The 26,681-nt window shown below is 42.1% G+C and overlaps 1 protein-coding gene and 1 pseudogene across 1 annotated transcript in view; both read right to left on the bottom strand.

The window, feature by feature from the left end:
• Window positions 1-19,056, bottom strand: part of LOC149868704 (cysteine-rich protein 2-like) — a 42,139-nt gene extending 23,083 nt beyond the window's left edge. The window contains exon 1 of the mRNA XM_090037268.1: window positions 18,915-19,056. Within this exon, the coding sequence (XP_089893394.1) occupies window positions 18,915-19,056 (142 nt within the window). The remainder of the gene's footprint in view (window positions 1-18,914) is intronic.
• A 4,027-nt stretch (window positions 19,057-23,083) lies between these two features.
• LOC149868703 (uncharacterized) lies at window positions 23,084-24,319 on the bottom strand (annotated as a pseudogene).
• Window positions 24,320-26,681: the final 2,362 nt, after the last annotated feature.

Raw genomic sequence — 26,681 nt, 5'->3', positions numbered from 1 at the left:
TGGTTCAGAGTCTGTTTACATCTGCATTTCTCCCAGACCATAAGCACTCAGCGGGAGCTTGAATCTACATTTCCCACTTCCCAGCAGAGGGCTCTAACCACCAGGCAATGAACTAGGCATTGCCCCAGCCCTCTTCAGCCTTGGTCTTGAAGCAGGCCTGCTACACAGCCAGGAGAGGAGGATAAGTGAGATCAGGAGTAGAAGCAAGCAGAGGGAAGGGGCTCTGTGTTCTGGCTCTGCTGTGGCAGAAACTAGCCTACTACTGTTTATCCAGTTAATTAAATGTGAGGTACAGAAAAGCCATATTTACGGTGCAGTGTATATAAAGTATTATACATTCACTGTAAAACGCATCTTGGCACATTTAGAACATGGTTTGCACAACAAATATATAACACTGCAAACATTGATAGAGCAAAGTGTATGCATTACTTATTCTGTGCTATACATTTACAGGGCAGTGCACATTTACTGTGCCATGCTTATACTGCATTACAGCAATGCAGAAAATGTGATGTATTTTAATGCAATATTTGTATAACTGAATTGCAGCATTTCTGTTACACAGGATCTGCATTGCCATGATACATTATATGCAGTGCACAGCAAATATGTAGCATATATGTATTTTAGAACATATATCTGCATTATATGGTACAGGTATGGAGCAAACTATATGTATAGGGCACTTATAGTCTAAAAGTATATATACATTTCTACAGTACAGTGTGTACATTTCTTGTACTGTGTTATTTATTTACACTGCAATGGATATACTGAGCAATAGCAATGTCAATTTTTTTCTAAAAGATTTTTAACAATTTCTGTATAATTATATTCTGAAACCCAGCTTTTAGAATTTCTGCAACAAATGCTATCCTCTTTAAGTCTGTACAGAGTATCTGTATTATGTGTATTCTCTAGTAAACGATTTGATACAGCGTTTTAATTGCAGATTACTGACCCTCCATAATGACTTTGCCAATAGGAGGGAGTTTGTGTCATTATTCTTATCTCTAAACAAAAAATCAAGATGATTGCAGTGTGCTTGCCACCTATCATCAGCAAGAAAAAGGATTTGAAACCACTTCATAAAACTTCTCTGTAACTTTATCTATTTGGAGTTGGATGGTGTGAGCACCTCCCTGAGAGTCATTTTAAGCCAGGTTCCTGTACGTAAACTTCTTTTTTCTGAACCATGTCACAGGAGCAAAGGGTTTTTCATGTGTTTAAGCCCTGTAACAAGATGAACCTGATTTTAAACTGGTGTCAGCAAGTGTATCTTGATTAAAACAAATGGGATCTGCTGATTTAGCTGGGAATCTAATGTTTATCTGTTTCATGACCAGTTTCTTTCTAGCCACTTTGTGAATAATCTACAAGCCTCATTATTTCAGGGGGGAGGTCCAATTGCTGGAGGGGAATAACAGGCTAACAGCACCTGGGGCAGACCCAGGTGGGTGCAGTTGCACCCCCTTCAAAAGTGTAGCTCACCTACCAGTAGCTCCGGTTCCCTGCAGCTGCACATACCTTGGTCCCCTGCAGAGTTCAGGTATGGCTGGAGCCCCTGGCAGGTGGGAAATAATAGGGGACCAAGCAGGAAGCAGGGGTGTCACATTCACTTGGCCCCCAGACAACGGGGCTCATCATAGGTCAGATCTGGACCCAACTCTGGGAACAAGCAGAAGACTGCTGGTATTAATCTCTTCAGGTGTCTTAGCCACTGTGTTAACTCAGGCAGCCATGTGTCTTAACATAATTGTCACTCACCCTTGCCACTTCCAAAACGCGTCCCCACAAAGTATCCCTTGTATCCTTTGTTCAGGTTCTAGCTCTGCCCAAATTCTTGGTATGATCACAGTCAAGTAAATGTATACCTTTGCCTTAGTTCTCTCCATTAAATGGAGACAACATAGCTTGTCCTATGTCATGGGATGTTGTGGGGATAAATACATTAGTACATGTGATATCCTAAGATATATATAACAACGATCCATGTAGAAAGACAGAGTGGGCCAAATGGTCAGGTGGTGAAAATCAGTAGCAAAGTCAATGCATCTATCCTGACTTATGTAAGTGAAAGCTTTTGCATCCCGACTTCAAGTCACCTGTGATGTGAGCATAATTAGAATCATTGGTCACCAAGCAGTGAAAAACACTGTATCCCCTCACCCCTCTTCTGTATCTTCCCATGTTTTCCTTTTGTGGTTACCTGCCACTTGATGAAAGAGCTGTTTGGTGATAGCAAAAATCTGTTACTGGCTCTGTTCCTTCTTTTCCCGTCAGCATCATGCCATGGAAGGAACTTATTAAATGCACAGTGCATCGCACACTTCAAAAAAAGTCTTCCTTTGGGCTTGCTAAACTGCAAGGAATGCTGCAGCCGTGTTCAGCACAGAACATCCTAACCTTAGAGGAGAAACTGTTCAGAACAGCATGAGGATGTGGGTGCCCTTGGTGCAGTGAAGCATTAGCATGTCATCCTGTCCCTCAGCAGGAGCTCATTTGCATTAGGAGTCTGTAGAGGGCTCCACTTTCTATCAAATAAAATCCAGCATTGAATGGAATATATTCAGTACACACAGAAACGGTGAACTTTAAAGCTTCCTGATCAAACATGTCACTTGGCACAGAGGCCTAGATATTGGCATGGGACTTTGAGTATCCTTATTGTCTTTTTCCAAACCACCTCTGCAGCACTTGGTTACTTCAGAGCTTGTGCTGCTCAGTCCCTTCCTCCTTGTAGCAGACATTATTCCTTCTCCTTTAGCAAACGGGGAAGGCTGTGTCAAGCAATGGTGGGGCTGGCCAGCAAGGAGCTGCATTAAATGTACATTGCACAGCCCTAGGGAACCCCCACAGGTCGCTTCCACCCTCAGAGGGCAAGAATCACCTACAAAGTGGTTTGCCTGTGGCAGTAAGACTGTTGCCCCTGTAGGACCCAGCAACTGGCAGTGATCTTAGTAGGCAGAAGAGCCTGCTGCATACATATTTGTGACCAAGGATTTTCCCACAGACTTGGCCCAAATGAAGGCCTGCGGGCTGGTTTCTGATCCCATTCTTTGTGCCGGCCAGCACTTTTTCCATTCTCATTCAGTAGCAAAGTAAGCGATTATTTGGCCAGAATAAGGAGGATGAAAATCCGGCTTAGTGAATCTGATCGTGAACTACCAAGGGCAATTTGTGGCATCACCTCCTCTGCATCAGATGGCATAAGGGTATATGGCCTTAAACATATGCCTCTCTCAGTCCCTCCTGCTCTGCAAGTGCTGCCTGCTGCATGACTCATGTTGCCACTGTCATAACAGAAATCAGTGCAGCATAGCTGGCCATTTCAATGACAAGTGTGGCAGCAGGACACAGGGCAACGGCAGTGGTTGGGTCACTGCCACTGTTGGGCAGGCAGCAGTGGTGGATGCTATTTTTGCACTCTCCAAGTTGACATTTGAGGCTGGTGCCAGACTCACCCCCCACTTAGTTATGCTACTGAGCACTGGAAATACTCAGCACTGTTGTCAGGAGCATGCCCAAGATTGAGAGTAGCACTGGGGGTGCCATAAGTGGATGCCAAAAAACCAGCTGTGTGACATTTTTTTCAGCACTCAGCATGTGCAAAGTGGGAATGAGCAATCAAGGAATGTTTTCACAGCAGTGCTCCACAGCATTGTATGATGGGATGTGGAAACAGGTAGCCCTAGGTTTCATCCCCAAGAAAAATGCTTACTCTTTTCCATACACCCTAGCCATTCAGAATATAATTCAGGGCATATGGTGATCATTGAACAAAGGAAAAAAATAAAAAATCTCTTCTCCCTACCCTCATTAAAATCCCTAATCCTACTCAAACATGCTCCTTCATCACTGCTATATCCCACTGTGTACATCAGCATCAATCCAGTCAAACAGCTTACAAGAGACTGCTGAGAACTCTAAGGGCAGAACCTGATTCTCCACTGCCATGGGCAGTCAATTAATCCCTGGGCAAAGAGGATGTCATACTGCCAGTTGCAAACAGTAGTGTTTTCGCTGCCACTCTGCACATGACCAGACAGGTCAGGGAGGGGATCTGGGAAGTATTTTATAGTCCATCCTCATAATAAGTGCTACATAAAATATCATGAGATGTGGGCATAAAAATTTACAGCAGAAAGCACTTTCTGCTGTTCCAGGATAACTTCTCCTTAATCCAGCAATAGGTTTCACTCATGCTAAATGAAAGACACCACACATTCTAGAGACATGGGAAAATGAACGGTATTGCTGAGATGTCCCTTCTCTATCTGAAGCAGTGGTTTACACAGCATCTGTGCCAGTTCTTCATGATACACAGGCTTTATATATGCACTGCCCACTATCCTGGATTGGAAACAGCTGTTGAAAAACAAGCAGAAGCAGCAAGTGAGTGAGAGAGGGGTCTGTAGACAGAAATGGTCTGAGGAGCAGTCTCGGGCAGGGAGAGCTTTGCTCTGGAGAGTTGGGCATTTCTTATTAACCAGGACGCAAGCACTGGAGTTTCTTGCCAAAAGCATTAGCAGGTTTGAATGCTGACCCTGTTAGCCCTGTTTATCTGGGTCTGAATCTGCCCTGCGTCCAGAGAGAACTGCTAACCTAAAGTAGCATAGGGACTATTTTTTAAATCTGCTCTGAGGTTTCTGCTTAATTCTTAGTTGTCATTTTGTACCACAGGTCCTTGCTTGCTCCCTGCCAACAAAGGATTGAGCACCACCCAACCTTTAATATCTTTATCCTCACCCCAACCTTCAAAGGTAGGGCAATGCTGTTACCCCTGATTTGCAGACAGTGAGATGAAGCACAGAGGTGTGTTGGCACAATGGCAGTGGCCCCCTGCCCTAGCCAGGATATCTCTGAACATGCTTTGCCCATCTACTCCAAGCCTGGAAATATGCTAGTGAAGATATTCCAGGTCCTCTCTCAGCAACCACTCTTGAAATCTTGGGAAGCAGCCTCTGGGAATGACTCCAGCACATCTACATTAGGGCATTTCTGGGTTTGGCAAATGGAAGTAGGAACAGGTGGGCAGTTTGCTTTCAGGGCTGTCCCACCCAGGATTCACTGCTGTCATAGTGTAGATGTGCCCAGAGAAGCTAAGTGACTTGTTCAAAGTCACAAAGGAAGGCTGTGGCAGAGCAGAGACCTGAACACAGGTCTTCCAACTTTGAGAGTCCTATCCAAGCCCTGGACCATGCTGCCTTCTTGTTTGTCCTCATTTTCACTTACATTTCTCTCTTGATCTGCATCAATCACCAGGCATCCCAGGCTGTTAGATTTCCCACGTATGTATCAAATATTCAAGTCAACTCTTCAATTAGTGCAAACTAGTGAAGTCACTGGAGCTGTCCTTATTTTCAGAACCAGGCCCAACTTTTGCTTGGCTTTTCAGTGTGTCTTCAATCATGCTGTCACATCTCTATGTCTTCATTTAAAGGTGAAAGCAGTTCTAGAGAAAGTTAATCTCACCATATCCTTGAAATCCTAAGAAAACCTTCCCCAAAGACTTGCTGATGCCTCCTCAAGCATTTTGACAAGCTAGCACTTCTCCCTATTTTTAGTTCTGTACAGACTGCTAGGAACATCTGCTTAATTTGATCTTCAAGCGCTCTTTGCTCCAGTTTCTTATTCCCTACCTGAAGTTACAACAGTCCTCTGAGACATCACAACAGGTTGCTCTGAAAATGGCTGTCACAGGAAAAATAGAAGACCGTGATTTCTCAACATAAAAATAAACAACATTTGATGTGATCTAGAGGACTGAAGTCTGAACCAAATTTAACAAATTGACATAAGTGCATGCTTTGACTTCCATGGATGTGGCACATGTTTACAGCAGGTCTGAATTCAGTTCCTGAATTTAATGCAACTAAAATTATAAAAAGTAGGATACAAAACATGTGCACTGGGGCTTTACTGAACAGGGGTCTCTAACAACAGAGGCGAATCATAATGTGAAATTGGATCATTTATTTTTTCAAGAAAGTATCTTTGTCGTTCACCTGGCATGTTTGTGGGAAGATGGTAAACCATTCTTTTGGGGCTACCAACAGGGAGAGAAGCAAATTCTTCTTAGCAATCTTGCTCAGTATAACTCCTGCTCTTCATTAACTGGGATGGTCCTGAGGCTCCTTCCAGGCACTGGAGCTGACTGTGAGACTGTGGTCAGAGGAAGGGGCATGGTTGGCTTTGAGAAGGTTCACTATTCCTGAATTCTGATTCATGAAAAATGTTGAGTTTTCAGAACGTATTTTCATTCTGACAGGGAAATTCTTGATGAGACTAAGAGTTAGTCCTTATTTGTCCAGGCTTGGGCTCAGTTAAGAACTAGAAAGAGAAGGGAAAAGTATGACACTGCCTGACCTAGCAGAGACCTGATGAATGCTTGTCATACCCAAACTTCTGCAAAGTCATTCAGGCTAATTTAGCAAGTGACCAGTTTATAGCAGCTCAGCTGAACCAGGACTTGCACATCGACAGCAGTGAAATGAGGCCACAGATGCGCCCTAAAATGGAGGAATCTGCTACAAAACTAGAGACCTTCCCTGCAGCTGTCCAGCAGGAGAAAGAGCAGGTGCTAGTTAGAAGGATGGAAGCTGAGCAACACAAGCCATGTAAGTAAAATCTGTGTGGAGGACCATAGCTGTACTGCCTCCCAGCCAAGCCCAGCACTGCTTGAAAGCAACCAGCCCTGCCCAATCCCTTCTGTTTTCCCTGTGCCTGAACCTGGTCATTAGCCCAGTAACCCCTATGCTTTTGTTTCCTCTCAGGACCACTCTCAACTTCTCCAGGCTTTCTCTGTCTACAGGAAGCATGGGTTGCAAACTGGTAGCCAAGTCCCTGTATTTGCACCAGGAAAACCTCTTAGAGCACAGACTACTTGGCAGCCCTCCAGCTTACTGCTAATCTGCCATGTAACCTGTTAGCATAGCAACACCCATGTTGCTTGCAACTTTTGTTAGTACATATTTGGGTCCAATTATTTCTTTGTTGGAACCTCAAGGAGTGGTTGTTCTGCCCTCCAACTTCCACCTTTATCCTGGATCCAAGATACCCCAGTAGTAACCATCGGCAACCTTCAGAATGATGAACCAGTGACCTGACACATGCCAATCTGGAATTAGTGAAAGCGGAAAGGTCTGGCCTGCACAAAGCAAGTGTAGTCGTTTATTCCATTGCATAGTGTAATAATCATCTCAAGACATGCTAGAGCCGAGTTCTTGCAAGTGAAGATATGCATGCTGTATTTTGAGCAGCCAGTACACACTGGGCACATCTACACGAGACATTTGCTGCATAGTTGACTAATTAGATGTGCAATAAACATCTCAGCATTTACAGGTGCACCCCCTATTAGGGTGCACAAGACTAACAAACTCCATAGCAGGGTAGTACTTGTAAATACAAGTACTACACTGCTGCAGAGTTTTTTCATGCACAGCAAGGCATGTGTAGACACTGCCCCAGCTGACTGGGACACTAGGTGCTTTAGTGCAGAGCTAGCCAGCAGGCAGCCCCCATGCTGAAGTACCCTCATGCCCCAGCCAGGCACTTCGCAGCATCTGGAGCCTAGTCGGAGCAGCCCTGGGATGTCAGGTTGACCTCGCGGGTCCCATTCTAGCCCGGGCTGCTCTGACTGGGCTCCATGTACTGTGCACGAATAAACTCTGGAGCAATATGCTGTGGAGATTTTTTGCTCCTGAGTACACATTCAAATGGCACACTCGGGAGCAAGCACAAGAGTTTATTCATGTGCACTAATTACATGTGTAGATGCACCCACTGGAATGCATTCTCACCAAGCCTGGACTGGTATTTTCTGCATACAGCTCATAGTTTGTTTGAAAATGGGACTGTATGTACCTCTGCTCCCACTTCAGTGCTCCGCACCCTCTGTTCTCCCATGTCAGCTAAGACCAAAGTTCCTGCTCTCTGCTACTCTGTACTCCCTCTGCTCTCCCTCCTCTCTGATGCACTTAACTGAGATCAGAGCTCAGAGACAGCTGAGCATGAAGAAAAACCAGGGACAGAGCAAAATATCCTGTATTTGTGACAGGGGAAATATGGTCACTTTATAAACAGGTCCTCTCAAATACTGGGGATGTTGAATTGTGACCAAAGGAACTCTCATCATTGACTTTGTGGACCAGGTCAAGAATCAGGGAAAAGTGTTTTTTCAATGACTTCCTTCCCAACCTCCCACTATACCTTTATCAAGGTACTTCAGCATATGCTTAACTTTGTGTGTGTGGGTAACTCCAGTGGTGTTCTCTGCTCTTTAGATTCAGAAGAAAAACAGGGGCATTCTGCAGCCAGTAGCCAAAATCAAGAAACCCTTTCATAGTCATCATCAGTGCATTCTATGTCTTTTTTTTTTAACCAGGAAAGACATTACATGAAGGAGGCCATCTGAGTTGTGACACCTGCAAAAACCATAGTCTAGGAAAGAGAAAGGAATCTGATTTGCATAGGCAACTTTTGAGTTGGCAGGCATGTCAAATACAGAACCCAAATTAGCAACTGGGCAGAAAGGTGCAGAAAATGTCCTTTTAGCCACCTTCTAAAGTGAGAGGCAGTAGAAGTTAAGTGTACTTTGCTACTGGTCATGAAACTTTCCCATCTGGAACGCAGATAAGCCACTGCCATTCCCCACAGCAAGGGAGTCCTGATGAGCCCGCAAAAGTGTTAGTGTTTGACCCAGGATTCAGAAAATACAAGGGTGAAATCCTGGCTTCTTGGAAGTCAGTTACAACGATTCCCTTGACTTTAATGGACTTGTTTGCACCATGGTGGCAGAAAGATAGGTTCAAGCATGCCCTACCTATGTCCCACCCATTCTTGCCCACAGAAGTTCAGTGGTGAGGCCATTCTGGGCTTGTCTCCAGTGGCTGCTCTGGAGACCAAGGACACAAGAGCTATCTCAAAGAGACACCCCTGAGCAACATCAGTGGGGTACTTCTGGGTGTGGAGGGTATACTGGGTGTATGTCCTATGCCCCACCCCCAACTCTGGGACACAACAACACGGACTCTTGTGAGTAGTTTTCAAACTAAGAAGAGGGTTTTTTTTATTACTGGTGGGTGGGGAGGGGTTCGGGTGGGGAGGGGTTCGGGTGGGGAGAGAGTTGGGTGGAGGCTCTGTTGGTTGAGAAGGATGGAGGGAAAGGGCTCTGTGTATTGGGGAGGGCAGGGTGAGGGCGCTCTGTATGTTAAGGGGGGAAGAGGTAGGAGTGGGCGAGGGGAATAAAGATTTTTTTGTTTGAACAGGTGCCTGGTATGAGAGTGGTGCTGGGGATGGGCAGGGGATAGGGGGTCTGTGGACAATGAGGCAGGTAGGCTAGAGGGGGGAGTGCTTCATGAGGTGGTCCACCAGAGCTGCCTGCACCCAGTGACCTGGTCCCCCACTGGCAGGTGCACAGCTCACCTGGGACCTCACCAGGGGGGACCTGCCACTGCCACTACTGCTGCCCCCACAGCTTGTGCTCCCACTGCTGCCCCAGGCTGCCTCTGCCCACTATGCTTCCTCTGCCCAGGCCTCACAGAACAACTCTCCCCAGGCCTCACAGATATTGTGCAGCATACAAGCTGTGACAATGACCTGGCAGAGGTTGTTCTCAGCCACTTTTGAGGCAGGAAATGAGAGAGTGCCAGTGTCCTTTAAGGCAGCTGAAGGCACAGTCAACAAGGACGTGGGTCTGGCCCAGGCACAGATTAAAGTGGGCCTGGCAGGGGTCCAGATGCCCAGTGTATGGCTGCATCAGCCAGGACAGGAATGGATATACTAGGTCACTGATAAGCAGAGGTGGGATGATGACGGTGCCTAGCTGCAGGCCCTCCACTCCCAGCGTGAAGTGCCTGCTTTCCACCAGTGCAGCTGGTCCAGAGTTTTTGAACACACAGGTGTCATGCATGCTGCCCACCCAGCTAGCACTGATGTGCGTGAACATGCCTTGGTGATCCACGACTGCCTGCAGAACCACAAAATGATACCCCCTGTGGCTATAATAGGGCAGGTCTCCATTGGGTGGCCAGGTCACAGGGATGTAGGTGCCATCCAGGGCACCAATACACTGGAGGAGCCCCAGTGCACAGAACCCTGTGACCACCACCGGGGGGCAGGGGTCACAGACATGGAAGACGGTATCTGCCAGCATGTCCTGGAAGGTACCACACACCTCCAGAATGGCCTCCCCAGCAGTGGCCTGGACCACACCAAAAAAATGCCCCACATACCACAGGCTGGTGGATGTGGCTGGCCAGCTTGAGCAGCGCCCAGACCAGGCAGGTGTCAGCGGGGAGGACAAGGCATATGCCAATGTCTTGGTTCTCCAGCTGCGGCCGGAGATGGCTGGCCAGCAAGTCAGCAAAGGTTACCCAGGTCAGCTGAAAGGCATTGACCCACTGCTCATCATCCCAGTCCTGTTCCACCAGGTGCTGCCACCAGCCCCTGCTGGCATAGCGGGCCCAGAGGCAGTGGCACTGGAGGCCCAGGAGGGTCATGGTGACCCCAGTGATGGCCTCTTGGAGCCCCTCATCAATCACTTGTGGCAGCAGCTGTGTGGCAGCAGGGGCCCTGGGAGAGTTTGCAGCAGGCAGGCAGGTGGTTGCTGCAGTTGGAGAGCCAGGTGGCACGAGATGGCCATAAGCTTGGTGACAATGACCACAACAGGCCAGCAGGGTGACCAAAGCAGCCAGCAGGATCAAGAGACCCTGTCCCTTCCTGCCAGGGCCAGGGGCAGGCATTGCTCAGGAATGCAAAGGGGGCACAAATATAGCTGCCACATGCTGCCTCTGCATGTGCCATGCTGTTCCTCTGAGCACAGGAACTGGCTGCTCAGAGAGCACAGAGCAGGGCTATGTTTTAAAGATGGCTGCTAGGTGCTAGCAGCTGGGGCTGGCTTCAAACATGGTTGTCAAGTGCTGGCAGCTGGAGCGGGAGGCTGGAGCTCCCCCTGGTGGCCACAGGGGCACGTGGCAGGGCTGGAGGGACCTGGCACACTAAATGTAGTGCCTCTTAAAAAATTCGGTAATAGTCACTCAAATCCCAGAGGACGTTTTAAAGCACTGCCAACAAATTAAAGATCTTCTCCACCCACTCCTCTCAGTACCTCTAACCTCCCATCCTATACAGACATTTACAGAAGGAGGCACTTCCTGGTTTGATAAAGAATGTATAGAACAGAAAAGATCATTAAATAGAAAAACCAGGGATTTAAGGAAAACTGGGTATACTGGAACAACTTTTCAGAGTGAGATTCGAAAGTTATGGAAAGCATATAAATCGTTTCTCCAGAATAAGAAAAAAGAATATTATAACCAGCAATGGGATAAATTGAGGTTGGGAAATATTGCTAAAGATAGTAAAACCTTCTGGCTACTTATATCAAAGAGAACAGCTAATTTTAATTATAACATTGAAAATAATATTACCACAGACAGTTGCGTAGAATATTTTTCCAATCAGTTTACTTCTTCTGTGGAACAAATAAATAGTATCTAGTGGGGAATAAACCCCTCACTGATACAATTAAGTATCGGGTAACAAAGGATCAAATAGCACATTTCCTCAAAGTACAACGGAAGAATAAAGCCCCAGGCCCAGACAGAATACCAGGGGAAGTTTACATTGATAACATCAAATGGTCAATTCTGATCTTGAAAAAATGGTATAACTCTATAACTGAGTTGGGCCAAATCCCAGATTCCTGGAATGGGAGTATTATTGTACCAATTTTCAAGAAAGTTTTAAAAGATAAGCCATAATCTTATTGCCCTATAAGTTTGATAGACGTTTCAGCTAAAATTTTTGGGCACCATTTGTTATACCATCTCACAGCATGGGTAAAAGGGGAAAACATATTATATGAAAATCAGACCCAATCTAGGGACAGATATTCAACTATTGATAACATATTTATTCTTCAATTTTTGAGACATAAATACACACAAACGCGCAAATCAGCACTGTATGTTGCATTTGTAAACTTGTCAAGAGCTTTTGACAGTGTAGATAGAAGTAAATTTTGGGAGAAAATGATGAATTATGGGATTGACCCTTCTCTTTTGCATTTGATAGAATATTATAAAGATACATGGGCCCAAGTTAAGTGGGGCTTGAAGGGTGAACTTTCACAAAAAATTCACATATAAAAAGGGGTTAAACAAAGATGTATTTTGGTCCCTTTGTTATTTAATCTTTACATGAGTGACATTATTGGAAATATGCAGGGGGCACATTTTCTTCCCCCAAAACTATTAGTTCCCCAATCCCTATTTTAATGTGTGCAGATGACACTGTTATACTGTCAAGAACTCCTATTGGATTACAGAGCAACTTTTGAGCATGCTTAAATTATGCTACATAGAAGATTTTAATAATCCCCCTCCTTTCCAGTTACCCTAGTTAGCTTTTCTTTCCTGTCCTTTTGCACTTTCTGGGATGGGATACTATTTTTCTCCCCCATAGAAAAGGTTCAGGTTTTCCAGAGGATACAAGATCTTGCCAGGCAGAATGATTTTGCGGTGGCTAGGTCTACTCAGATTGCCCCTTTATATACTCTTTGGAAGTTAGATTTGTGGGGGAGAAAGGTATTTATAGTGGGATCTCAATCATAAATGGCGATCCTTTTTGACTACTCAGGACCGAGCAGATGCCCACACCTGTTCTGGCTGGATGTAGATTTTCCATTCCAAGGACTAAAAGATGTTGCCCAGTCTGTCTAGGAGTTTTGGAAGATACTACCCACTATGTCTGAGAATGTTCTTTATATAATGACATAAGGAGAATCTATTTATTACTGTTCTTGCAGAAATTGATACTTTTTTAAAACAGAGAGAAATTAATCTGGCTTTTACAGCAAACAGATCCAAATTTAGTAAACCATCTTGCAATTTTTGCTTATAAGGCTGAGGCAATTAGACTTAAATATACTTTATTACTGATATGAGTGATACATTTTAACATTAGATTTGATTTTATTGTCTTAATTGTGGATCTATGTACAACAATATTATAGATTCATGTCTTGATTTACTACTATATTTATCTTAATGTTTTTATGCTGGTGGGTTCTATTTTTAGAAATATTTATACTTTGGTTACTTTGTTTGAACTTATTTATATTATGGTCATATGTGTATTAAGTCATTTTGGGGAGCATGGCATTTAGCCAGAATCCTTAATAAATTGAAATTGAATTGAAATTTAGTGCCAGGTCCCTGCACAAAATTGCTTGCTGTGCAGTGGCTTACTGCACAGTAAATCTAGTTGTGACTAAATGCATATGTAGATGCACCAATTGTTATTGAACTTTTTCTTTAAAAACTATCCACCATTTCTAGATACCCCCAGGAATTGCAGTCAACATCCTAAAATTTTTGTTTTCATGGTTTCGTTTGAAAAAAAAAATGACTTTCAACCAAAATATTTTTTATAAATCATGTCATAAAAAATCATTTTCTATCAAAAAAGTTTCAATGCATTTCTTTTTACTAGCTCTAATGTGTTCAAAATTATAAGCTATTCCTGCTCCAAACTGTAAAATAAGGGAGAAAATACCCTTGACATACATAGAACAGGATTAGGCTTTGGGAAAAGATATAGCAGGTGAACAGCCTTTTCTGCAATATTTTGGCACATTCACTTCTAATGCTGTGGGCGTTTAGTCCCAGTGTAAAATGAGACAGTATAGGAAAGCTTCAGGGAGTACGTCTACACATGCAATTAATGTGACTGAATATACTCCGACTCAATCTGAGCTGGAGTAAAACAATCCTGATGTCACTATGTACACATGCATTTAAGCACAGTAATTTATTGTGCTATTGGATACCACTTGTATCTGATAAGACTATTCAGTAGCTTAGTAAATAATTCTACTGCACCCAAATTGCTGTGCACATTTAGATGGTGATACTTTACTGCGCAGAAAATTGGTATGCTGCACAGTAAAGTGTCTTGTGTAGACACACCCAGTTATTTGACACTGGGACCAACACACAAGGAAAATGCCATTGTTATGGATGTGAAAAATGCAGTCAAGCTGAAAATAAAAACTGTGTATATATATTTTATATTCTATCAGTATGACAATCATCTCTGTAGGACTGATCTTCACATAAAACTACACTTGTTTAATTACAGACATAGGGTGAAATACTAACCCTGTTGAAGTCAACAGGAGACTGACTTCAGTAAAAGCAAGATATCACCAATGATGTTTGAACTGATTTAGTTAAACTGATCCAAAAATCATGTGAACATTCATATTCATTTAAACCTGGCATCTGCACATTGTGCTTTCACCAGTATATTTACAGGTGCAAAGCAAACCAGTATAACCAGCTTAAAATTGATGGGAATATTTCTATATAAGGACTTGAATCTGTTTCACTAAATTATTTTAAAAGCTGATTTAGGTTAAATGTATGCAATATCTTTGTGTGGACAATGCCTTGTACTAAAATAATGAAATGATGAGTGGCAGAAAGGGAATATGTGCTACTGTTTTTAAAATGTGAATATTATAACCAACTATTTCAACATAACAAAGGCTCACAATATAGAAAGTGGGCTGTGCAAAATTGCTTACAAATGAACACATTTTTGGATAAGAGGCATATTTCCAAAAATCACTTCAAATGAATGCTACTCTTCTTAAAATGAATGAGCCATACACTTTGCAGTTCACATCTTATTTATAACAACAGAAAAAAGTAGCCTAATAATTGCTCAGTATTTAAGCCTGATATAATTTTTTAATAACTGAGTTATAAACTCATGAAAATCAGGGCTTACAATGTAAAAAAGTCTGAACTCTATTGGCAAGTAGAACTATAATCAAGTGCAGACTATTGTAAGCACTTAAACAGATATATTAGCTGCTAACAGAGAAGAGCTTTGATAAAATAGTGCGGTTCCTGTGCATTAAACCATGACATTTTAAATAATCCATCAAAAACCTTTTCAAAATAGGAAAATAATGAAGCTGTTGAATTAAGACTTGCTCTGTATAGCAAACCACAATACAAGAACAAATTCTTCTGTAAGTAACACAAGGAAATAGTCTACTACAATGAAAGTGTTCCATTGACTAAAAGGGTTCATTTCTATTTTGCATAATGTTTGGAAGTTATACATCCCACACAAATTTCCTTAAATTGCAAGTAATTAGCTAATGGTCATTTCCTACAAAGGACAATATTGCAAATCAAGGAAATCACCGGTTAAGAAAACATTCACCTCCCATTAACCTCACTACATAAGTCTTTCCACCAAATATTACACTGCCCAAACAAAGTCACAGAAGTCTCAACTTTACAGCTAGCTCCCCCACTACTGCCAGCATACAACCATCCTCAATTACAAACATTCAGTTCTTCAGACTTAAAGTCTGACCTTTATTTCTGGCAGGAGATGAGTTATGTTTGTTTGGGGCCTTAACTGTGGTCTCGTATGTGTTCACATACTTCTTTTATATTTAACCATGACTATGACTATATCTACCATGAGGTAATAATACCAATTTTTACAAGTATTACAAAATTCCTGTAAGTTATTTTATTTTACCTTTCCACTACCAATATATACTATAAAGTTTAACTCCACCTTCCTGAAATTTCTTGTCAAAGCAGAAAAAGGCGTGAACAGATGTGTGCAAACACATTCTCTCTCTCTTCCCAACACCCTCAAGGTTCACAGAAAATTCAGAAAACTGCATTTTCCAGGTATAACTTTCATGAATCATTTATATGACATGGGCTTTGTCCTAAAAAAGGACAGAAAATCTGATTCTCATTGTCAAAATCTCTGTTTGTATTACCTGATAGTGGGGCTGTAGTTTTTTCTCTCAACCAGCCTCTTAAGAACTGGCAGGAAACTTGACTCAAGGAATTTTTGGACACTGACAGGTGTGCAGGCCCCTGCTCTAAGTCATGGTGCTTTACTCAAAGTGCCATGAGTTACAGCACCCTCCGCCCGACCCAACAGTTGCTTGCCTGTTGTGGAGGAGGGATCGAGACTACCTCCAGACAAGCAGCCAGCCAATGAGCCACCCCTCTCCCTAGCCTTGCCCCTTCTTCCCCCCTCCCAGGAGGAAGCCAGCAGCAGCAAGCTGCTAGCTGGGGTTTGCCAAGCCTGAGCTGAAAAGGGAAAGGTGAATCAGAGCCCCCCCACCACCTCATGGGTCCTGGTATGCTTTCTCTAGTACCCCAGCCAGGCAAACCACAGCCAGCAGCTCACTGATGCAACCCAATCCTGACTGCACAAAAAAATAACACTGGGGAACACAAATTCCCTACGGTGCTCCAAAGTAGAGTGCCTTCATCTGATACTTCATTTGGGGAGGGTTAATTATTCATGTGATCAGCCACTTTAAAAGTGCTCTGCAGCCATGCACATGTGTCACAGCACAGCTGTTGAATACTCTCAGGGGCCTGATCACACACAAAATGTAACTTGTATCTGCACTTCCAAAGAGCACCCAAGGACGTCAGTAGGCCAGTGCTAGATAGAGACTGGATACTTCTGTGCTGTTTCTTAAACTTTGGGTCCCAGGGCCACTTGGCTCTCTGGCAGGCACACCAGAGCTTAAGCTGTGCTCAGGTGGAATTGTCTGAGAAAGGGCTTCATTCAGCCCCTCCCAAAAGCTGTTTCAGAGTACAGGTGGGCATGGCAAATGAGCTTATGCTGAGTAAAACACCATAAACCTGCTCCTGTGTTCCCAGATTATAGAATAGGGGGGACTTTCTTGAGAGGATCATCCTTCCTCCCAGGTCATCGTCCTCTAGATCCTATCCAGCTTTATCCTAACCAGCAGGAAAGGTTCCCATGGCACACATGGGGCTTCCAATAGGCAATGGGAGAAGAGCAGATTTGTCAAGGTAGCTGTTTCTGCACTTCATCCCCACCTGGCTTCACCCAACTTTCTCTGCCTTTGACCACAGAGGAAAAGAAGGATCAAATAACCTGTGCTACAGAATTGCCATTTGGCCTCCTGTGTGACCTCTTAATTCTCAGCTGGAACATCAAAGAGTTTAGTTAATGTAATAAGAAGCACTAATAAGGAACTAACTGTGCTGTGCAGATCTCTGCCCATATAGATTGGCTAATGTTACCACAGGAAGTAGGAGTGGTAAGAGGGGGAAGGCCAACAGGCAAAGGGTAAAAACAAGAACCTGATTCTGTGTTTTATTGCACTAACCTAAATAAAATGAGAGACACTCTCCCACTCTTTTCCTGGAAAGCTACATGACTCCTCAGTGGGACACCCATTCCTTTTCCATCTCTCCTTGTTTCCCAAATGGATGGGCTAATAAGCAGCCCACTACTATGTGCCCTCTACTTCTGCTATGCTGTTCAAGTGCTGAGCTGCTGACCAGCCTGGGATCTAATAAAAGAAAGCCAAAAATCTTCCAATAAACTTCTTGCTACAATCGTTAACTTGAAAAGATAGAATACCTTATTTCAATCCATGTTGATCCCCTCCTGACATATTTCAAAACACTGTAACATTGCTATTTCACAGGAGGCCCACATGTATTCAAAAGCTATATGACCTTCTGAATTTGCTCTGCCTAAGTTATCTCCATATTAAGTGAAAAAAGAACACAGTGTTTTCTTATGATCAATTCCAAGTATTCAAAGGATGATGAAATTGGCTTAGAAGTCATGTAATGATGTAGAAAAAAAGGGGAAAAAAAAAAGAAAGTTGAAGTTATTTTAAATTGCCTTTAGCATTTTAGAGATCCCATTTACAGGTATTTTTGCGACTACAAGGGCTGAAAATGAAAAAAGGCGTGTGTGTTGTGGCGGAGGAGGAAGGGGAGCTGTTTCTTTGGTTTTGGAAGCCATATTCTCAGACAGTCATAGGACTCCAGGAACTGCAGTTTTAAGAAACTGGTAGTGAAATCATGGAAGCTGTGTGGGGATCAAATGCCCCTTTAGTGGAATGTGTTGTTCTTGGTGAACATTTTCACTGAATACCGCAAAGAATCCTTGCTGACAACTTCCAAAAATGCATTTATCTAACTAAACTGACAAGTGAGCCATAAGCATTCTACCTAATTCATAAAAGAGTATTAAAGCAGAATGGCATTGTTAGGAGTTCCAAGTGACAGACACATCAGCGAAATTATTGCAAATATGATCTGAAGCACAATAACTCACTTTAAGGTTTCAGGTACAGTTACTATGCCTTTGGGTAGCCTTGTTTTGTTTATTTAATAAAGACAGTTAACATATCATGCAGTTGAAACAACTTAAGTAAACTTACCATGACCATTGCCAAGCTATTTTCTAAAAAATCTGAAAGGAAATTCTTACCAATACTTTTTACTTTTGAAGGAATGACCTTGAGATATTTTATCCAGACATTCACTTAATTCTGAACAGATAATATGTAAAGACATTTAAAGAAACACTATCAACTTAAAAATCAAACTTCTGTCTGAAAACGCTTTTTTAGGCATTAAAAATATTTGTTTTATTCAATTGCAACTGTCCAACCTTATTCAGCTTTTTTTTTAGTTCATTAGACAGCCCGTAGCATAGTCAGCTTCATGGCTTTTCCTGTATAGTTTGAACAGTTGTCAGTTTCTATGTTGTTCTATGGATATTTCACACATGGTCAAGAAGAAGAAAAACCTTTTAAAGACCAGGAAAATACAACTGTAAAAGCCTAAAAGTAAGTGGAGGAAATCAGAAGCAGGTGTAACTATTGAAACTACTTTGAGCTAGCTGTTTGATTAGATTTCAAGCTAATGATGTCTCGTGAAGTGCCATTGTGAGTGAAGGCTTACTAATTGCAAATGTAACAGAAGCAGAACTGTAAGTAGATAATTTCACCTTCTGGTTTTTTTAAATAAAATACAATAATAAGATTATTTAGTATAATAGAAGGCACTTACCAAAGTAAACAGGCTTTCCACATATGAGGCAATATGAAATCATCTTCAGAACAGTGCAGTACAACACAACATTCAGCAGAGCTTGTAAAATAGTCTTCTCTTCAACTGAACAACAGGAAAACCATAGCCAACAGCAAAACATGACGTGTTTTACTTTTGAAGCAGGATGTTGTGGTCATATGTAATGAGAGCACTGTCTATGAAAAGCTCAATTCAGGGACAATATTACTGAAAGAAATAATTTAGGTTTTTAAACCAAAATCACAGTTTTCAACCACCTTTTTTTCCCCAACAGCACCTAAGAAATGCTGGGGAATGTCTCCTTCCATCCTATCCTCAGAATTCAAAATAAGATTCTGTTTTTATAAGGATCTATTATAGGCACTGAAGTGCTCTCTTGGCCTCTTTACAGAATGTTTTGCTTTCCTAAAGGGAGATACAATATTCATAACAAAATGTTTCTTCTATTTATTTTTTCTCTTCATTTAAATTTGCAGGATGGCCATGAATTGAAATGATTTTACAAATATCCAGATTCTTTTAAGTTAAAAAATCAAACAAAAATAGTGTTGAAGGCACACGTGAGAAGAATGCTTTGCATTCAAACATTTGTCAAACACTATCCCAACCATGCAGAAAGTCCAATAATATTTACCACCCACAAAAATCCTTCCCCCAAATAAAAATAGTATCATTTATGAATTTTTAGAAGTCTGACAGAGGCAGGCAACAGCAGGAAATATATGGTTCAGTAGACTAAATTCATATTTCAGGGCCATGAAATCCAAGTTCCAGTCCCTCCTCTGTGATTGATTGACCTAATTAACCTATTGTGCTGTACAATGTTATTGAACACAAGTTAGGTTGATATTTCGGCCATTTTACAGATGGCGAAATGGAGGCCCAGGGTGATTAAGTGACTTGTAGAAGTCATATTAACTTGGTGTTAGCTGATCATGTGTAGGCTGATGCCTAGCCCAGTGTATTTGTAGAACTCCTCCATTAGTAAGTATCACTGGCTGCATTTACCCAAGATGCTGAGTGCACAGTTGTTACTGCACAGTCATTTATTACTTGAATACACAAGTACTAAATGACTGTGCAGTAACCAGAGTTTCTGCACAATAGCATCACCAAATGGCTGTTAGTATTATATTGGGAAGTTGGCTAACTAAATTAAGTAAATATAACCTGGGAAAAGAGGAGCTGTCAGAGCAAGATCTATACCCACCTAAAAATGGAATATCACAGTTAAAACTCCAAACAAATCCAAATTTGGCAAACAGAAGCAGGCTTATTGATTATGTATTAGGAGGAAGGCTTAAACTAATTATGTATTAAATGCAGTAGCTATAAGGTATATAATAAAGAAGAAAAGTGCCACCCTTTGGAACCTACTCCTGAAGGATCTGGTCATCGATCCAAGACTCACCCTATGCAGAATAAGGCCACAGAAGTTGAGATCCCTGGATAAGACCTATGGCCTAATCAACCAGTGGCATCTCACTAGTTAGATTTTGGGGTGGTGAGCATGTTGTAGTGCTTTTGTCCAACTATGGTATTAGAATTCTAATTCCTAAAGCCCAATAAATTTGCTAATGAAAGGAAAGTTGTGTCACAGTCTCCTTACCTGGTAAATAAAAACCGCAGTATAGGAGTTTGTCCTCATTAATCACTATGCAGGCATAACACTGGCATTTCAGGTGAAATGGCTGTCCAGAGAATGCCCTGCCAGCATTTCCTTGAGGTTTGCATCCTTCCATGAGAATCATTTGCAGACTCTCAAAATGCTATAAAAACGAATAAAATTAAAGTCATGGGTACAAGGAAAAGAACAGTCCAGCTTACAGCAGTCAGCTAGAATTGGGTTTTGAGTCCCTGCTGTGCCAGAGAATCCTTCTGTACCAGCAGGTAGGACAGAATGTAGTGAAGTGATTTGATTTCAACGGGACTCAGAAACACAAATACATTTATGCCTCTGTGCCTCAGTTCCACATCAGCACAATGGAGATAAGAGCAATACCCTACATTGCAGATACCATATACACTGGGGGTGGGAAGGGCAGATAGTCATCTTAAATAGATCAGAACCATATACAATGAAAATTGGGGGAAATTTGAGAAAACAGTTGTTCCCAAGGTTGCCCAGCTTTCACCCAGTTGGTTCCTATCAACTTCTCACTCTCAAACACTGAGAGTTGTTAGTTCTGCTTGGCTAACTGTCCACACAGGGCTTGCAAGACAGGAAAACATGTAACAGGAAGTGCATTTTCAATCTGCTTCTTAACAGTCTTAGTTCACAGTTTAATAGTTTCTTAAACATATGCTACAGATAAGTGCCATGAAGATGGCTACTAATTTCACCAGCTTTCAGTACTGCAGTTGGAAACAGAAGGCTTAGTTCTTTGGATTCATGTTCATGTGATAACAAAAAATGCTACCAAATCAAAATGGTAACATTTTATACCCATTTTACATAGGAATAAATGATAGCACAAGTGAAGAAACAGTCTCCATATCTTTTGCAATAGGTTAGTAAAGTAATCATTGAATGATGGTAAAAAATTCAACTATTAGTTGCTGTAATAATTTAGTCTTATTGTTGATAATAAAGCTACTCTATCTGAAGATCAGACATAACTACATTTTTATGAGGTATTAACTTAAAAAAATGAATTAATTTCAGTTCACTCTCAAGTATCAGCCAAGATTATCATAAAGGAGTAGACTGAATCAAAAAGATCTCCATTTTATATTATTGACTCAGACTTTTTACAGTTTCACCATCTCTCTTATAGTCAGCTCATTCCCTTCTTTTGAATATGATATTCTGGGCATGTCTACACATGCATTTAGGCACACCTAATTTTAATGCACACTAGCTTAATGGCAGGTAAGGTTCTTTGGGTAGATGTGATATATTTTTTTAGAGCAGCTGAGTAGCTGGAAAAAAGTATTTTGCAAGCTTTTGGGTTCAATCACCTTTCTTCAGGCATAGGAAGTCTCTGCTGTTCTGAGACTCCAAGGAATGAAAGATGCTACAAATGTGAAAGGATGTCCGTGAGAATGTAAATAGATGGAAATTAGGAAAACAAAAGGTAGAGCAAAGAAGGGAGGGGAAAAATGAGGTGAGGGAGAAGCCAAAGGTGAGTAAGGGAGACTCTACAGTAGTAGATTTTCAAGGTAGAAAAGAAGCTAACTGTGAAAAAGTAAATAGCTGGAAATTAGGAAGACAAAGGGCAGAAAAGGAGGGGAGGGGAGGGGAGGAGAGGAGAGGTGTGGCACCCCCTGCTAGTGTTGTGAATATGCTCCCACTCCGTGGTCTGGGGTCCTGACTCATCTGCCACAACTTGATGTAATTACAACTGAAAGGAGAGGTTCAGTGGTGTTCCTTTTCCCCGAACTGGAGACAGGATATGCACTGGCTCACCGCAGTTGCTTCTGGGGCTCTGCCTCCCCTAGACCCTTTCCACTCGCCAATCGTGTGGCTCTTCATGTTACCACATCAACTCTGGGCTTAGGCTCGTCTACTGCCCTGAGGAGCCTCCACCTCCTCGACCATGGTTGGGAGCACAGGCTTGGAAGTTCAGCCTGCCCACCTCTCTTTCTCCTTGGTCCACCTCTGTCCCTACACTGGCCCTGGGTTTAAGATACATACCTAGGGCTGGGGTCAGTTAGGCCGGTCATGTCTTCTGTCAGGAACTGCCAACCACGAACCTCTATCTCAGGGGCCAAGGTTTGCAAAGCCTTGGACGGCTTCCAACTCTTGCCCTCACCCATTCGTGGCAGGGCAGAGTCATGGGGGCTGTCTAATCTGGCACGTGGAATCTCGGTGTGCCCAGCATCTCACCTACTGGCTCCCCCCCCGCTGCACCCGGCTTCTACCAGGGTTTTTAAATCTCCCATGGCAGTGGTCCCTGCTGACGTCATTTCCTGGCCACTGCCCAGCTTAATCAACAGCTGCTTGAAGAGCCGGTGCAGTGCCGGCTCATGCGGCTCCTTCTCTGTCCATTCCTGCCTCTCAGGTAAGTTTTGTGTGGCACCGCAGTCCCTGGGCCTTCCTCTGGGAGTGTCGGGGTCTTTCCCCCTGCACTTCTGGTCCCACCACCACAAGAGGAAGTGGGGAAAAGAGAAGTGTAAGATGTCAGGTCTGGCAGGTACCTGGTGAATCAGATGTCAAGCAGGTTATGATGTGTCATAAATCCAATGTCTGTATTGAGTCCATGATTTTTTTTGTATCCAGTAGATTTATGAAGTTCATAGGCTTGGCTGCAAAATGTGTTTTGTAAGTTCCCTTTGAGGAGTAGAACTGAGAGATTGGAGAGGGAATGATTGTCCTGTGGGAGGTGTGCCCCCACAGGTAGTTGGGTATTCTTGTCGTTGATAGATTTTTTGTGTGCATTCATTCTGGTATGCCATTGTTGTTTGGTTTCTCCAAAATATTTTCCCTCAGGCCATTTGTTGCACTGGATGACATACATAATATTTCTGGAGGTGCAGCTGTAAGATCCAGGAATGGTGATGGTTCTGGTGTGGGGGGTAGTTATAGTGGAGGTGGTGGAGATGTGTTGGCAGATTTTACATTTCTTGTCCTAGCATGGTCTGGATCCATTCGGTATGGTTTGAGTCATAGGGAGTTTGCTTCTGGTGATGAGGTTAGCAAGGTTGGGTGCTTGTTTAAAGGCTAGGATGGGTGGTTCTGGAAAGATCTCTTTAAGAATTGGGTCTTCTTCTAGTATGGGCTGCAATTGTTTGAAGATTTTCTGTGTAGGTGCCAGGGAAGGGTGATATGTCATAACTAGTGGTGTGTGATTTGTGGGGGTTTTCTTTTTGTACTATAGGAATTCTTCACATGGTATCTGGGTGGCTCTTTCAAAAAGGCTATGTGTCTCTCTGGAGGAGTGTCCTTGTTGGGTGAAGGTCCTTTTGAGGTTTGTGAGATAGTAATCACAGGTGTTCTCCTCAGTGCAAATTCAGTGGTATCTGAGAGCTAGGCTTTCTTGGTGTGTTAAAGATGATTGCTGGTTCTGTGTAGATATGTATGTTGGTCCGTGGGTTTCTTGTATATGGTGGTTTGTATTTTATCATTTTGGATATTGATCATGGTATCCAAAAAGGAAATACTGGTGTTAGGGTATTCAAGTGATAGTCTGATGGAGGGGTGATGATTGTTGATTTTTTGGTGGAAGTGAATAAGAGGCAGCAGGGTTTCTTTCCAAATGATGAAGATGCCATCTATGTATCTCAGGTATAGCATGTATTTGATGGTGCAGTTCTTGAGGAATTCTTCTTCCAGGTGGGCCATAAAAAAGGTTGGGATATTGTGGAGCCAGTTTGGTGCCCATAACTGTGCCCATGGTTTGGAGGAAGTGTTGGTTGTTGAAACTGAAGTTGTTGTGTATGAGGATGAAGGAGAATATTGCTGGGAAGGTAGTCTATGTTTCTGAGTTTTTTGCAGGAAGTCTGTTGTGTCTTGGATAAAACTGTCCTTTCCAAAGGCCTCAATTTCTGTCCAGAAAAACACCTAAATAAACTACTAAAATGTGGAGAACTAGAAGAATTTTTTCGATGCCTCCATCTGAAGGAATATTTCCACAACCAAAAGGAATCCACTTTCAACACGAATTCATCAGGTGACAACATCGATTAGAAAAAGAATGAACAATGAAATACTCAACAACAAACACTAGCATAACAACCTCTCCCTCTCAGAAAGAAGGGCCATAGAATCTCTAAGATCCAACCACCAAATAGTAATTAAACCAGCAGATAAAGAAGGAGCTGTAATTATCCTTAACTATTATCTACTTAAAAGAAGCCAAAAGACAACTCTGTGTCACTATCTACTATAAAACAACAAAAAAAAATCCAACTGTCCTTTTCAACTCAAAACTCAAAACCACCATCACATCATTTCCATCTAAACTACAAGAAAAACTTCAGACCCTGATCCCTCCACTATCCAGTCCAGGGACTTTTTACCTGCTCCCTGAAATCCACACACAAGGAAACCCCAGCAGACCTATCATTTCCAACCATGGAAGCCTAATGGAAGAAATATCATGTTTCATTGAATCCATCCTAAAATTGTTCATTGCCCAAAGACTGAGTTTTATCCAAGACATAACAGGCATAAAAAAGCAATTTTTGGCAGGTATCTACACATGCAGGGACTTGGCTCTAATGTTAGTGCACTAAATTTAGTGCCAAGTCCCTTGCAGCCCTGCCATGTACCCCTAGTGGCCGGGAAGACCCAGCAATAAAGTTAGTGCTGGGTGGTATCTACACATGCGTTAATGTGTTTTAACTAATCATGCCTAATTTTGCCATTTAAATCCGTATTATGGATACACACATGTAGATGGAACATTAAGGGCATTTTTGTACATTGAAATGCCGCAGCACCAGGCGCTTTGAAAATCACCCAGCACTCTGACGCTTGCAGTTGTATAAGTGGCTAAATGTGCATCAGTGCTGAGAAAATGGTGGTGGTACGCTTTTGAACTAAAACATATCAGAGGTGCTTTAGTTCAAAAGTGTACCGCCACTATTTTTTGCATGCTGATGTGCATTTCACTGCTTATACAACTGCACGTAGTACAGTGCAATTCACCCCAGCCCACATGCAGAGCAGACTTGATTAATCAAGTTTGCTCCGAAGCAGTGGATCTCTGGCACATCACAGAACAAAAAAGTATAAATGCCCAAAATTAGGCTAATGCACATAAACACACCTCATGTAGACATGCCCATCACACACCCCAAATCCACCTCTGAAAACAGCAGAAGAAACACAGGACATTCTATATTCAAAGTTGCACCTGTTTAAATGAAGGTGTAATTTTAAATTGATTTAGTAAGCTGGTGCAAAACCGATGTGGAGACATTTAATTCAATTTAAATACAGTTTATATGGATTTATTTTAACTCAGTATATCATTTTCCTATAACTCGGTTTGTTATTGAATGAAGTTTTATTACTATAAATCTTTTAAAATCATATTGAGTGTTTATACAGGGAGAGTAAAAAAACTGATTTATTTTAATGAATGAAATATTAAATATAGACAAGGCCCTAGTGCGAAAATTCTCTATCATTGACATTACTTTAAATTCAAAGTTATATCCTTGACTACGGAGTACAACTTATTGAAAAATTAAATGGCAATTTCAGAATATTTTTCTATACCTTGATCTCATGTTAATTCTAACATTAAACAAAAATGTTGAAAGTTAGAAAATTTTTGTGAAATGGTTATTGATTCTGTTGAAATGCAAATTCTGTTCTTTTTATTCAAAATAAAGACATGTTGAAACAAGGAAATTTGATTTAGTTTTTAAATTATTCTTGAAAACTTTTATTTAATTCTTTAAATGTTGATGAAATTTAGTTTGGAGTTTGGATTAGGAAGATGACGGGATAAAATGTGCCTATTGTCTTTGTCACAGAATCATAGAAAAGTACATCTGGAAGGGCTGTGAGGCAGTCACCTAATCCAAACCCCTACTCCAGGCAGGATCATCCCAAACTAACCATCATGTACAAGTGCTTGTTGTATGCTTTCTAAGAAGAGGCAAAGAAAAGAAAATTATGGCTGGTAGTAAAACATAAGATCATTTCACGTAAAGAATTCCACAGTTTCTGGGTCCATGTTTTACTAATTGCAATGTGCACACTGCTTGATAGGTTTACCTTAAGGCTATCCTTGAGCCCATGCTCAATGCCTGTACCTGTCCAGACTAATTCTAGGAGTGCTGATGAATTGT

The sequence above is a fragment of the Crocodylus siamensis genome, chromosome 3, assembly GCF_052110815.1.
Source record: "Crocodylus siamensis isolate JL-2025a chromosome 3, ASM5211081v1, whole genome shotgun sequence".
Classification (NCBI taxonomy): Eukaryota; Metazoa; Chordata; order Crocodylia; family Crocodylidae; genus Crocodylus; species Crocodylus siamensis.
The sequence above is the reverse complement of the archived record's forward strand: the minus strand, read 5'-3'. Positions and strand labels throughout refer to the sequence as shown.